Genomic DNA, 12,393 nt, shown 5'->3' with positions numbered 1-12,393 from the left:
GGAGGGCGGCTGCTCCGTGCGGAGCTGCAGCCGGGCGGCCCCGGCCCCGGCCCCGGCCCCGGCCCCGCGGTGCCGCTCCCCGTGCGGGCCATGGCCCCTCACGGCCGCGGGCGCGGCCCCTTTAAGAGAAGGCGCCCCCTTTGAGAGCGGCCCCCGCCGGGCTGCGGGCGGCCTGCGCGAGCGGCGCTCGCTGTGACGTCACTGCGCGGCGCCGGTGGGGCCGCGCTACCGCCATGGCCGACATGGCGGATCTGTTCGGCAGCGACGCGGACTCGGAGCCCGAGCACAAAGGTGTGGGCGGCTTCTCGCTCTCTCTCTTTCTTTCTCTCTCTCCCTCCCTCCCTCCGCTCGGGTGCCCCGCCGCGGGCTGCGCCGCCCGCCCCGCCTCGCCTCTGCCGCGGCCCCCGAGCGCGGGCGGCAGGGAGGGAGCGGGGCGAGCGGCGCGGAGCCGCGGGCCGGGGGTCTGGCGCCTGCAGGGAACAGGGAAGCTTGTGCGGCTGCAGCCGCATTCTGGAAACAGTGGAACACCTGGTTATGTGCCTGACGTTTTAAAAATTCTTGTACGTCTTCCTGTAAATTACTTTTCAAGGCAGGTGTTCTTTTATTTTCCTGTTGGAAACCGCATTTACCAGTCTCGGCACTGAGGAGTAGCTCCATTGTCATAAACCTCCCTGGGTAGATGACTTGGATTAAATACAAAATGACAGTTTTGGATTTGTAGGATCTTACAAGTCGCATCTATGTAGTTACTTATTTAAGCCCTCACTATTTCAATTATTACCTTCGTTTGTGTAATTCTTTATTCCTTCTACAGTTTTAGAATCTGAGATCACAGCTTGTACTTTGAAACTTTTTGGGACATGGATCATTTTTCATTGTGCTTTTATTTGGCTGTGCTTTTATTAGCAGCCATTTTATTTTACTATTCTCACTGACTCTGTTGATCTCGCTCACCGTTCTCTGTAGGTTCTCTCTGGGGGGTTGGGTTGTGTTTTCGGGGTTTTTATTAAAGCAATGCACATCATCTCACGTGCATCCTCAGAGGGGCATCCTGACTCTTGAAAGGGTGATGTTTATTTTGCAGACTCCGATTCTGGCTCTGATTCCGACTCTGACCAGGAGAACGCTGGCTCTGGGAGCAATGCTTCCGGCAGCGACAGCGACCAGGACGACGACAGGGAGGCCATAAAGCCCAGCAACAAGGAGCTGTTTGGAGATGACAGCGAGGATGAAGGGGCATCCCATCACTCGGGGAGCGACAACCACTCCGAGAGATCCTACAACCGCTCGGAGGGCTCGGGGCACTCGGAGCACGAGGACGGGGAGCAGTCGGACGGGGAGCAGCACAGCGCCTCCGAGGCTGCGCACGACGACGACGAGGATGAGCGCGAGCACGGCTCGGAGGAGGGCAGCCATCGCTCCGAGGGAGATGGTTCTGAGAAAGCGCCCTCGGAGGATGAGAAGTGGGGCAAGGAGGACAAGAGCGACCAGTCTGATGATGAGGAGAGGCAGCAGAACTCTGATGATGAGGAGAGGCAGCAGAACTCTGACGATGAGGAGAAGGTGCAGAACTCGGATGAAGATGAAAGGCCACAGGTGTCTGATGATGAGGAAAGACTCCAGAACTCAGATGAGGAGAAAATGCAGAACTCTGATGATGAGGAAAGGCCACAGGCCTCAGATGAGGAGAAGATGCAGAACTCTGACGATGATGAAAGGGCCCAGCGGTCTGAGGAGGAGAAGATTCAGAACTCTGATGATGAGGAAAGGGCCCAGCACTCCGATGAGGAGGAGCAAGAACACAAATCTGGTAGGAATGAATACAGAAATAATGATTTGCTGCTGATTTGGTCTCTCTTTATTGTTTTATTCACATTGGCCTGAAAAGATTGAAACTTCAATGTAAAGGCATTGATTTCATAGTTTTTAACTATAGTCATCTTTGCAATTTTTTTTTTGATGCAGCACTTTCAGAGCTTATTAATAGGAATTTTTAAATTTGTGGACCAAAATTTTTAATTTGCTGAGAATAATTATGCTCCTTGGTAGAGTCTGCAAGGGGCAGCGATAGCGAGGACGAAGTTCTGCGAATGAAGAGGAAGAAACCGATTGCATCAGATTCAGAAGCGGAGAGTGACACAGAAGGGCAGAAAGGTAAATGGTGGGGGGGTTGTGGGGTTTTTGGGTCCTTTAATCCTCCTCTTGAGCTTGCCATTCATCAGCTACAGGGCTTGATAGAATTGGTAGCGTTTGCTGTACGGTGCCATGGAAATAACCAAACAGACATCAGGAATTCTGTGTGGGATGCACGTGCTTGTCCTCTCCAGATAGCTCTGTCAAGCTTTCTCTTCTGCAAATATTCTTTCATTCATTTTTACTGAAAGATATTGAAAAATGGTTCCTTTAATCAGAGCAGCCCAGGGAACCTGTACTACGTTTTGTGGTGGTTTAGCTGGCTGAGGAAGAGGCATTTATATTCTGAGAAGTAAAACCTCCAAAATGCATAATGAAATTTCTTTACTTCTGTTCAGTTACTTGAATAAGGATTATCTTATACTCTTCTGTTGTCATTTTTCAACTTGATTTCCTTATTTGATAAATACATCTTGCATTACGGCTGTGTGTGCATATATATGTGTGGTTTAAAATTGTAATTTTTCTGCTAAAGAGCATGCAGATGTCATGGATCTGTTTGGAGGCGCCGATGACATTTCCTCAGGGAGTGATGGAGAAGACAAGCCACCAACCCCAGGACAGCCCATTGTAAGTGGACTTGACTTTTGAGATAGTTAACATGCCATTGCACTCTGAATTGCAGAACACCAATTGAGTTGGGTAATATTCTAGTGAAAAAAGAGTAGTGACATTAAGTAGCATTACAGATGATTTTGTCCTAGCTGAAAGAATTATTAAAATTTTATGCCTAACAATATCAGATTTGTCTGCCTTCTCCCATTCCTGCTCCACTTTTTGAACTTTAAAAAAATATAAAGAATAGTTTGATTGCTACCAAATAAAATGCGAAGCCATAGCTGTCTTTGGTACCTTATTGCAGCTATTTGAGAAATATTCTTGGTTTTATGATAATTTTTCATCTTTTATTGATAATAGATAAAAATACCGTCTTTAATCTCATAGAAAGTGTCCCCCAGTCTCCAGTGCTCAGCTGAAAACTCTGTTGGCTCCTTTGCTGTTCTTTATTGTCTTTGGTCTCTTGAGTTTGCACTGATGCTTGAAGTCACTTAAAGTGCCACATGACAATGCTGAGTTGAATTCCTTTCAATGAAAATGCCTGAATTCTTTTATCCAAATCTTCCTGATCTCTCTGTGCCTATGAATGATTTTCCTTTAAGCAAAATGTAATTATTAGAGCAGCAGTAGCCAGATAGATTTTTTCACCTATGTTCCTGTTCTTTTTTTTCACTAGGATGAGAATGGACTGAGTCAAGAACAGCAGGAAGAAGAGCCTATTCCAGAGACCAGAATAGAAGTAGAAATACCAAAAGTAAACACAGACTTGGGTAATGATTTGTATTTTGTGAAGCTGCCCAACTTCCTCAGTGTGGAGCCCAGGTAATTGTACATTAAATACAGGACTGATAAAGTCTTTCAGTGTTTCCCTATATTGCTTTTGTTTAGTATGTGTTTACCCTATTTAAAATTGTTGACATTAAGATGCATATTTTTGGTTGTGATTAGTCAATAGTAGTGGTTGTTGTTTTCTAATAAGGTAATTTTATTATGAAGGTAATTTTATTATGAAGGGTTTCAGCTTGATTGAATAACTTATTGCCTGTAAAAACCAGACAAAAATGTGATTTAATTGAAAGCACATGCTATCAGTTGAATTGTAAGCATAATTTTAGGCTCTCAGAGATGTGAAAGGTGGATGCCCCAACTTTATGCACTTTCCAGTGATTAAAAACATCATTTTGAATTTCAGGAAAAGGCCTTTTTTATTTGTGTACATTAAATGTACTATTTATGAAGAGGCTGGTTATTTGTTTTCCTATTCATCTAATCCAAACTGAAGACATTTCCTGGAATGCCTAAGCAGCAGCAAAATCAATGGAGTTGTTTGTGATTCTAGGTTTGGCCCTAAAGGCCTCCTTCAGCACTTGCAGCACAGTGCTGTTGAGTCTGAGTGTCCTGCTGAGCAGCTTTCTTGCTTTGTTCCCAAGGTTTCAGCTGGCAGCACAGCCTTGTTGGGGTCGCAGCTCAGCTCATTCATTCTCCTGGGCTGGGGCTCCAGGCTCTTCCAGGGGAGAACTGTTCCAAATCTGGGTAGTGGCTGCTACCAATGAGAGAACTCCTGGTGATCTCTGGAGGTCAGACAGGACTGAAAAGAGAATTGTACAGTAGCATAGTCCATCACTTTTCCTTTGAGCAGCCTAGGAGCTGTTAGGAAGGAGGTTAGGGGAAGGGTTTCTCCCGCTCACTCACTTGGTTCTGCAAACATTTTGTGGCACAGTCATCAGATTTTTTGATGGAGGAGAGGAAAAACAATCTCATCTTCCTTTCTCTTTGGTTGGTTTCGAGATTGAAATAAAAACAAAGAAAAAGAAAAAACCAACAAAGATTGTGCTCTAAGAAAATCCCTGATCCACCTCATTTATGAGATATTTCTTTAATTTTATTTTCCCTCTATGATCTTGTATATTTTTTGTTCCATGCTTAACCCTGATCTCATTATGCTGACATAAGGAAACAGAATTTTCTGAGGCAGACTTGTTTTCTTCAGTTGGAACATTTAGAGTGTGAATGTTACTCTGTAGCTGATGATAGAGAGAGAACACTCGGGTCGGGCCCCCAGGCTGGGAATTAGTGCAGTGAATTTCCTGGCTGCAGAAAGGGCTGTCCCACACTGCAGTGCCTGCTGTTGTGGACAGGGAACAATCTAAACCTCTCAAGCACCTCTTAACTTGCACAGCTCTGCAAAAATCTGCACTAATTTTCTTAGAAGAATAAAGAATGTGTTGTAAAATTTGTTGCAGACCATTTGATCCCCAGTATTATGAAGATGAATTTGAAGATGAGGAGATGCTTGATGAAGAAGGTAGAACTAGGTTAAAACTCAAGGTGCAGTATTAATTTTCCTTTTGTCTTTTACACTCACCTAGGCACTTTCCTTCAAAGTCTATTTCACATCTTTTGGAATGTTGTTTTGAGTTTTCAGATTATGAAAATGTGGGCACTGAGGAAAGTTGATCTATTTTAGTCATAAATTTTTAAAAAGCTTGACAGCTGCATTTCACCTATAGAAGCAATACTTTTCACCTTTATTTCTTTGCATTATGCCACAAATTATCAAGCCTTTCTAACTGCAATTCTTGACCTATATAGAGTATATTTTACCACAGTATTCCTTATGAGCTAGAAAAACTGTTTTGCTTTTTTTCCCCTTACAGGTAGAAAACACAATACGATGGCGGATGCGACGAGATGAGGAAGGGAATGAGATCAGAGAAAGTAATGCACGGATAGTTAAATGGTCAGATGGAAGGTTAGTTTGCACTCTTTGTTACTGAAGTAATGCAGTTGTTCTTGCAGTGACATACAAAATTGGAAGGTCAGCAAACTTCGACACTAGTTCTGCATGGTACGAATTATTTTCGTCTCAGTGCTTTGAATGGTTTATGCTCTGCTTAGTTTAGATTGAAATATAATTATTGGCTAGATAAAAAAGGAAACATGAAGGCTTTCTCCATTTAGAAATGAGACAAAAAATATAGGCTGCAATGGCTTTATCAAGTAACTGATGTGGGAATCTCTTTTAAGCATGTCCCTCCACTTGGGCAATGAGGTCTTTGACGTGTACAAGGCACCGCTACAAGGAGATCACAATCATTTGTTCATCAGACAAGGGACAGGCCTGCAAGGACAGGCTGTGTTCAAGACCAAGTTAACCTTCAGGTAAACTGCTCTTCTATATCAAATGTTGATACTGTTTTTGCGATTAAGTGTTGTGACTGGTATATAAAGATTAGATATACCAGTTTGTGAATCTTCAGAGCTTCACTGTTAGTAAGAATGTGCTATTTTCCAAACTCAGTTTTTCAGTAAGATTTGTCGTACATCAGGTGTCTACGTTGGGAATGTTAATGTGCCATTTCCTGCATTGTGTAGGCTGCATATAAGTTTTTTGTATGCATGTTTTAATTTGCATTTTTACTTGCAATCCTGATTTGAGTCAGAAAAAAGATTACTATTTCCTGAAATTAATCTTTTGTCTTAGGTGCAGTTGCTAGCAAGATGGCAACTGCTTCTTGAGATATTGATGTGAACTGTGAGGAGGATGTATGTTTAGGTTGATAAGGGTCAAAGGATTCTAGCCTCATTAAGGGTAAAAAAGGCCTTAGAGATCTTTGAGTCCAACTGTTAATGGCTGGACTGCTGATTTTACTGAGAGAAGACTTGCTGTCTCCAGTAGGTGTTACAGTGCACATAAATACTTTTTAAAAAGGGTTGATGCTTTTACTTTTGTGCAGATGAATCTCTGAATTCTCAAGTATGCTGGCCCTACCATTGTCTTTTGAAAATGGATGTGTTCCATAAAGAAGTTTTTAACCCCCAGTAATTTTTTACCAGGCCACACTCTACAGACAGTGCCACTCACAGGAAGATGACTCTGTCTCTGGCAGACAGATGTTCAAAGACCCAGAAAATTCGTATTTTGCCAATGGCAGGCCGTGATCCAGAGTCTCAGCGCACAGAAATGATCAAGGTATTGTGGCATGGAACGCTCCAATCTGCTGGTTTAATCTCAATTATCACAGCTGTAATAGAGCTGGACATTTTTGAATATTCTATGATTTATGAAAAACAGTAATGTTTTGGAGTTTTAAGCAAGAGCTCCAAGCCACGGGTGTGGCTTGCTTAACCTGGCAGATGACAAAACAAAGAGCATATTTGCAGCCTTTACACTGCTGTGTAAAAAGCTACAGTAGAATACTGGGTGCTCTTGAGGTGGTTTGGGGGTTTTTTATCCCTCAGTACACTGCTTGTCTGTTTGACCAGAAAGAAGAGGAGAGGCTGAGGGCTTCCATCCGCAGGGAGTCGCAGCAGCGGCGGATGCGGGAGAAGCAGCACCAGCGGGGGCTGAGCGCCAGTTACCTGGAGCCCGACCGCTACGACGAGGAGGACGAGGGGGATGATGCAATCAGTCTGGCAGCTATCAAAAACAGATACAAAGGTGGCATCAGAGGTAATCATAAACCTTAACAGCATGTCATTAAGGCCTGTGTGATTCAGACAGGGTAATTGCACAGGAGAGCCATGGTAAGATAGGATTTTGTCAGTTCATTTGATACGAGAAGAGACGTTAATTCAGTTCGTGTGAGTTTATTTTGTTTACTCTGGACTTAGGTTCTGCAAACATTTTGTGGCATTAAATATAAGACATTTTTAATATTCTCTCTTCCTTACCAGTTTCAGATAAACATATTTGGCTTTTTATTTTTTTCTGGAATGTGCAGAGGAACGTGCTAGAATCTACTCTTCTGACAGTGACGAAGGCTCAGATGAAGATAAAACTCAAAGACTACTCAAGGCAAAGAAACTTAATAGTGATGAGGTAAGAGAAGGACTTTGTTCTTAAGCTGCTCATTTTTAATGAGGAACATTTTCTGCACTAAATCTAGTGTTTAAACTTGGGACTTCTGTGGTTTCATTTATGCCATGATGAATGTGTTATTTGACTTGGCATGCTTTCCATGGTAATTAATCACCAATTTCTTATGCACTGTATTAGTTTACAGACCTGAGTGATTCCCAAAGGAGAACACTATTGTTATTGCTGATTTAAAGATGGAAAAATTTATGCAGAGTAATGTAAAATGAATTTACCAAAATTATGCAAGGAGTAAGAAGACTTAATATTGGAATCCTAGTGCAGTGTTACCTAAGTTACGTGGTCCTCTCCTGTTTATTATGGAAATAGTGGAAGCATTTTCACATAGTATTTCTGCTCTTTTTAAGTAGAAGAGTTAAAATACTGAGTTAAAAAGACTTATTGTCCATTGCTAACCATACATTTTCCATCACCCCAGCATCATCTGAAACATTGGGCCCTGATCAAATCAACTGTTAGCTACAGCAGTAGTGCTGTTTCCTAATCTAAAATGGTGTTTTATTGGTTTGCAATTTATGACTGTTGGGTCTTATTAAATGAGTCTTTGTGAACATTGCATTTGAGGTTTAGTTCAAGTCTGTCACTGCTGATACAGCACTGCAGTGTTATACAAGGAGTAAGCTGCTCTCATTTTCATTTCTGTGGTGTGTTTCCTGTAAAGTCCCTGGGAGGCCTCACTCCCCAGCCCCTTGGGTGTTTTCTGTGTGCTGAATGCAGGTTCTTGGTGCTCTTACAAAGTCAGCTGAGTTATTTGCACTAACAGGCATTGTAATGTGAAGTGGAGTTAGTAAAAATTAGTTTTGTCTTCTAAAGACATAGATTCCTGGCTTTTTATTATATATCAGAAACATTTAATACATCAGAAAATATAACAGCCATAGTGAGCCATGTAGACAAAACTGTAATTTTGTAAGCCTTGTGAGCATTTCTTAGTAGAAATTGAATTGTTTATTTTTAAGACTCTTACTAGATGTGTTAGTTCATGATACAGCAATGTGAGGACTTGTCAGTTCCATTCTCTCAGGAGAAAAGGTCTAATCGGCAGCATTTCTCTGCTCTTGAGGAGCAGCAGCCTCCATTTTAAAGAGTGACTGGAAGGTAATGCTCCTCTGGGGCCTTGGAGTGGTGCTGCAGTGTCACAGAAAACCCCAGTGGTGCTCGAGTTCTTGTGTTCAGTCCCCGCAGGGGGAGTGTGGTGTTCAGTGCATACCCACACATGTGGAGCTCTGGCTTCCTTGTACACTCACTTGCTTTTACCTGCTGTCAGTCAACAGCACAGCACAAACCTTTGTGCTGATAACAATTTGTTACCGTTACTGCAAATGTCAGTCTGTTATTAATAATATACTTTATCACCACACAGCAAGTAGTTTCACTGTTGCTGCAGTTAATGGGGATATTCTGCTGAACAGGAAGATGACTCACTGAACAATAGCCCAGCTAGATTACAAGAGAATGTTTGTTCTGAGGAAGAAGCTATCATTGAGATTCCCACCCCTGTTAATTTCTGTTTTCCATGCTTAAAATTCCTTCGTAACTGCGATTCTCCCGGTACGTACTTAACACGTTAATATAGAATCAAATGCTTTTGGATAAATAATTATTCCTTGGAGTTCTGAAACACTAAAGTTCTAGAACTCAATCTTTCCTCCTTAAAATCCAAGCAAGTTGCTTTAAAAAAAAAAAATAAAAAGCCAAACCCACACTTCCAAAACCAACAGATGGAAAAAGGGATGAGGTTACTTAGGCCTGAGAGTATTTTTAAAGATATACTTCTTTTTCAACCATAGTTGAGTTCCCACTTGTTCCTCGTGTCGTTATTGATAAGTTTTGCATGGACAACTCATGATTTAAAATGTTGTTTGGAAGGATGATTCAAACTGAACTGGTGGAAATATACATGGAGCAAAAATCAACCTGTTGACTCCATGACCTAAAAACTGCAGAACAACCCTATAAAAGTCTTTATGGTATTGCTTGTAAGCAGGTAATTAACTCAGTGATTTGAGTTCCTTTGACCAGCTCTTTGAAGCCTCATAAACTGTACATTTCTTGGACTGTTAACTGGTGTTGAGTCTGAGTGCCAGTGATTCCTCCTAATTTTTTTTCTTTATGCCAGAGAGCAGTTAGTTTAGTTTTGTCTTTCTGATGAGCAAAATACCTGCCCGCTTCCTGAATTCCTTTGTTTCAGTAGCTCTGATTCAGGCCATACAGGTATAAATAGTCTGAAAACTTAGCAAAGCTGCAGGGGCTGCCTGAAGGCAATGTGTCTGTATGCTGGAGAACTCAGTGAAAATTCAAGGAGGTGTCCGTGCTCATGAGACCTGCTGAGAGTGCCCCTCACATGCTGTAAATGCAGATAATGCAGAGAGACTCTGTGCATGCCATGCTCAGGCAGAGCAGCTGTGGATGCAGGGCCAGTGAGGGGGTGGAGCTGCAGCTTCCTGGACCCTCCTGGTCTGGGGTGTGGCACTGGGAGCAGCCACTCAGTGCTGAGGGTAAGGACTGGCACAGGACCAGCCCTGCTTCACAGTAGCACAGAATGGAAAACTGGAACTAGTAATTTTGCTTCTTAATCTACAAGAAAGATTTTGAAGCCTTCTTGTTGTTGTTCTGGTTTTTTTTTCTATTTTAGCTGGAAATATGGTGGTTGATTTTTGTCCTTTTTTTGCCTTTAGGAAGGTGAACCTTCTGGAAAAAGAAAAGCAGATGATGATGACAAAGCAAGTAAGAAGCCTAAGAAATACGTGATCAGTGATGAAGAGGAAGAAGATGATGATTAATATTAAGGAAGCGCAGCAGTTGATTTTTTTTGGTTGTTTTTTCTATATATATGTTTATATATATTGTACAGTTCTGTTAGAGCACAGATGTAAGTAACCATAAGGGGCATATTTTGATAAAGGAAAATTCCTAAGTCTGCGTTTCTGGTGTGAATAAAGTTTTTTCGACTTCCTTTGACTCTTTAAGAGTTTTGTCTTATTGCAGCAAATGTTGCACCAGGGATCATCATCACAGTGCTGATTTTAATCTTGCACAGTGCATTTCAGTTTTGAGAACTGCAGTAGCTGGTTACCAAGTGAATTGGTCATTAACTTAGTGAGTTCACTGGGAGAAGCCATGCTAATCTCTGTGGAATGCTTAAATGAGAAGTTTGCCCGACAAGGGTATGATGGTAGAGCTTGCTAAGAACATACAGTGGTGCAATACAACTCTGTTTCTCCCCTGGATATTCCTTATTTCCTGTTTACTGGACAGTACATTACTATGCTGATATAATTTGCTGACTAAAAATATTTCTTGCCATGTTTGACTAAATAATTTTAACTGCATGAACTTCACAGTTAACTGATCACATAAGACATTTATTTTTCATGCATTTAAGTCCAGAATGAATATCTGCATCTTGCCAGAGCAGTAATAATAATAATAACAATAATAGTCATGTGCTAGTGATGTAAATGTCAGAGTAAAAGCACTTATTTCAACAAAAGTGACATTTCTGCCAGCAGAGCTGAAAGTCTCCTTTAAAAGGTGATATGAATCACAGTGCAAAAAATGCAATATGGCAATTGTGTCTCAGAATCTCATGTAACTCTTATGGTGCCTTTCCTCTTGTTTCTGGTAGGTTTTATAAATGGTTTTGTTTAGCTGGGACGTCACTGGAGGAGAATGTTCTGGACAGAACCATTGCTGTGTTTACACATATTTAAACACCTTTTTTGACAATACAATACCAGCTGTAAAACAGTAGAAAAAATAACTGAACTTTTGCACTCTTTCTTTCAGAGATGAAATACCATGTGCAGTTTTTCTCAATGATGAGAGAGCATTCATATGTTATCTGTGCTGCTCTTTTGGCTGACTTCTCACACAGTCGTACAGAGCCTGAATGTGACTTGAAGTTGAGAAAGCAGAAGTAGCTGAACTCCCCTATAAACAAAACCACTGAGTGATGCTGTGCAAAGTTTATGATGTGGATTTGTGTTGCATAAGCTGAAATAAAGTAGCTGGTAGTTATTGAAGAGGGACTGGTCCCCATCTCTCTCCTGCCAAACTGAATTTGGCTTGTTTTCTAAAACAGAAGGGAGAAAGTGCCTCATAGTGAGCGCTTTGCTTGTGGCATTCCCTGGCTCTTTGAGTTAGAGCTTTCAACCTGGACATCTTGCTTTTGTCATCTTTAACTAGGATAGTTGTTTGCCACAGTGCTCTGCCTCCACTTCTCTCTGGAAGGCCTGGGAGTGTTCTGGCTGCAGAACACAGAGCTCTGCATGTGTTAAAATATTCTGCTGAGCAGCTGACTGCAGTGGAGACTGCGAGTAAGAAAAAGGGAAAAATTTCATCCTGGAAGTCTGAGTGCCTGAGAAACTTTTTTTTAATATACTTAAATAGTTATCTGAGAGTTTCTGTGCCTCTTTAATGTGCAGATAAAGTCCCCCAGCTGCTGAAATTTTGATCCTGTAATCCTCTTAGTTTAGACCTCTGCTGTGAGACTGGTTGCTTACATGAGGTTACCTGCTCTCCACTGGTTACCTTCTCAGGAAGAAGCCAGCTGTTTAGGAAGGGACTCATTCTATATGGATGTAACATGCTGTACTTTCACATAAAGCTTCCTAGATACCTCTAAAACAACAAATCTGGCATATGGAAACACAGCATCATTTCACTGGTAATGTGTTTACTTTTATATCAGTTTAATGGAAATGTTGGCTATTTTTACTACACTCCTAAGAGTGAAAATGTTTTAATCACTTTCGTAAGTT

General features: G+C 41.8%; 1 protein-coding gene across 3 annotated transcripts; it reads left to right on the top strand.

Annotated features, from left to right (window-relative positions):
• Positions 1-153: 153 nt before the first annotated feature.
• Positions 154-10,591, top strand: LEO1 (LEO1 homolog, Paf1/RNA polymerase II complex component). Of its 3 annotated transcripts, XM_053954875.1 has the most exons (13): positions 154-291; positions 1,085-1,810; positions 2,050-2,154; positions 2,669-2,763; positions 3,428-3,573; positions 4,995-5,079; positions 5,409-5,503; positions 5,779-5,913; positions 6,589-6,724; positions 7,018-7,204; positions 7,476-7,573; positions 9,043-9,181; positions 10,309-10,398. In XM_053954875.1, the coding sequence occupies exons 1-13, from the start codon at positions 234-236 to the stop codon at positions 10,314-10,316; spliced, it is 2,013 nt and encodes a 670-aa protein (XP_053810850.1). In that variant the 5' UTR covers positions 154-233; the 3' UTR covers positions 10,317-10,398. The 3 variants fall into 3 exon arrangements, with proteins under 3 accessions (XP_053810850.1, XP_053810852.1, XP_053810851.1); XM_053954877.1 differs by lacking the exon at positions 10,309-10,398 and having other exon boundaries at positions 156-291; positions 8,994-9,082; XM_053954876.1 differs by lacking the exon at positions 9,043-9,181 and having other exon boundaries at positions 162-291; positions 10,309-10,591.
• Positions 10,592-12,393: the final 1,802 nt, after the last annotated feature.

The sequence above is a fragment of the Vidua chalybeata genome, chromosome 13 (assembly GCF_026979565.1).
Source record: "Vidua chalybeata isolate OUT-0048 chromosome 13, bVidCha1 merged haplotype, whole genome shotgun sequence".
Lineage (NCBI taxonomy): Eukaryota > Metazoa > Chordata > Aves > Passeriformes > Viduidae > Vidua > Vidua chalybeata.
Note: the sequence above shows the minus strand (reverse complement) of the source record. Positions and strands in the feature narration are given on the sequence as shown.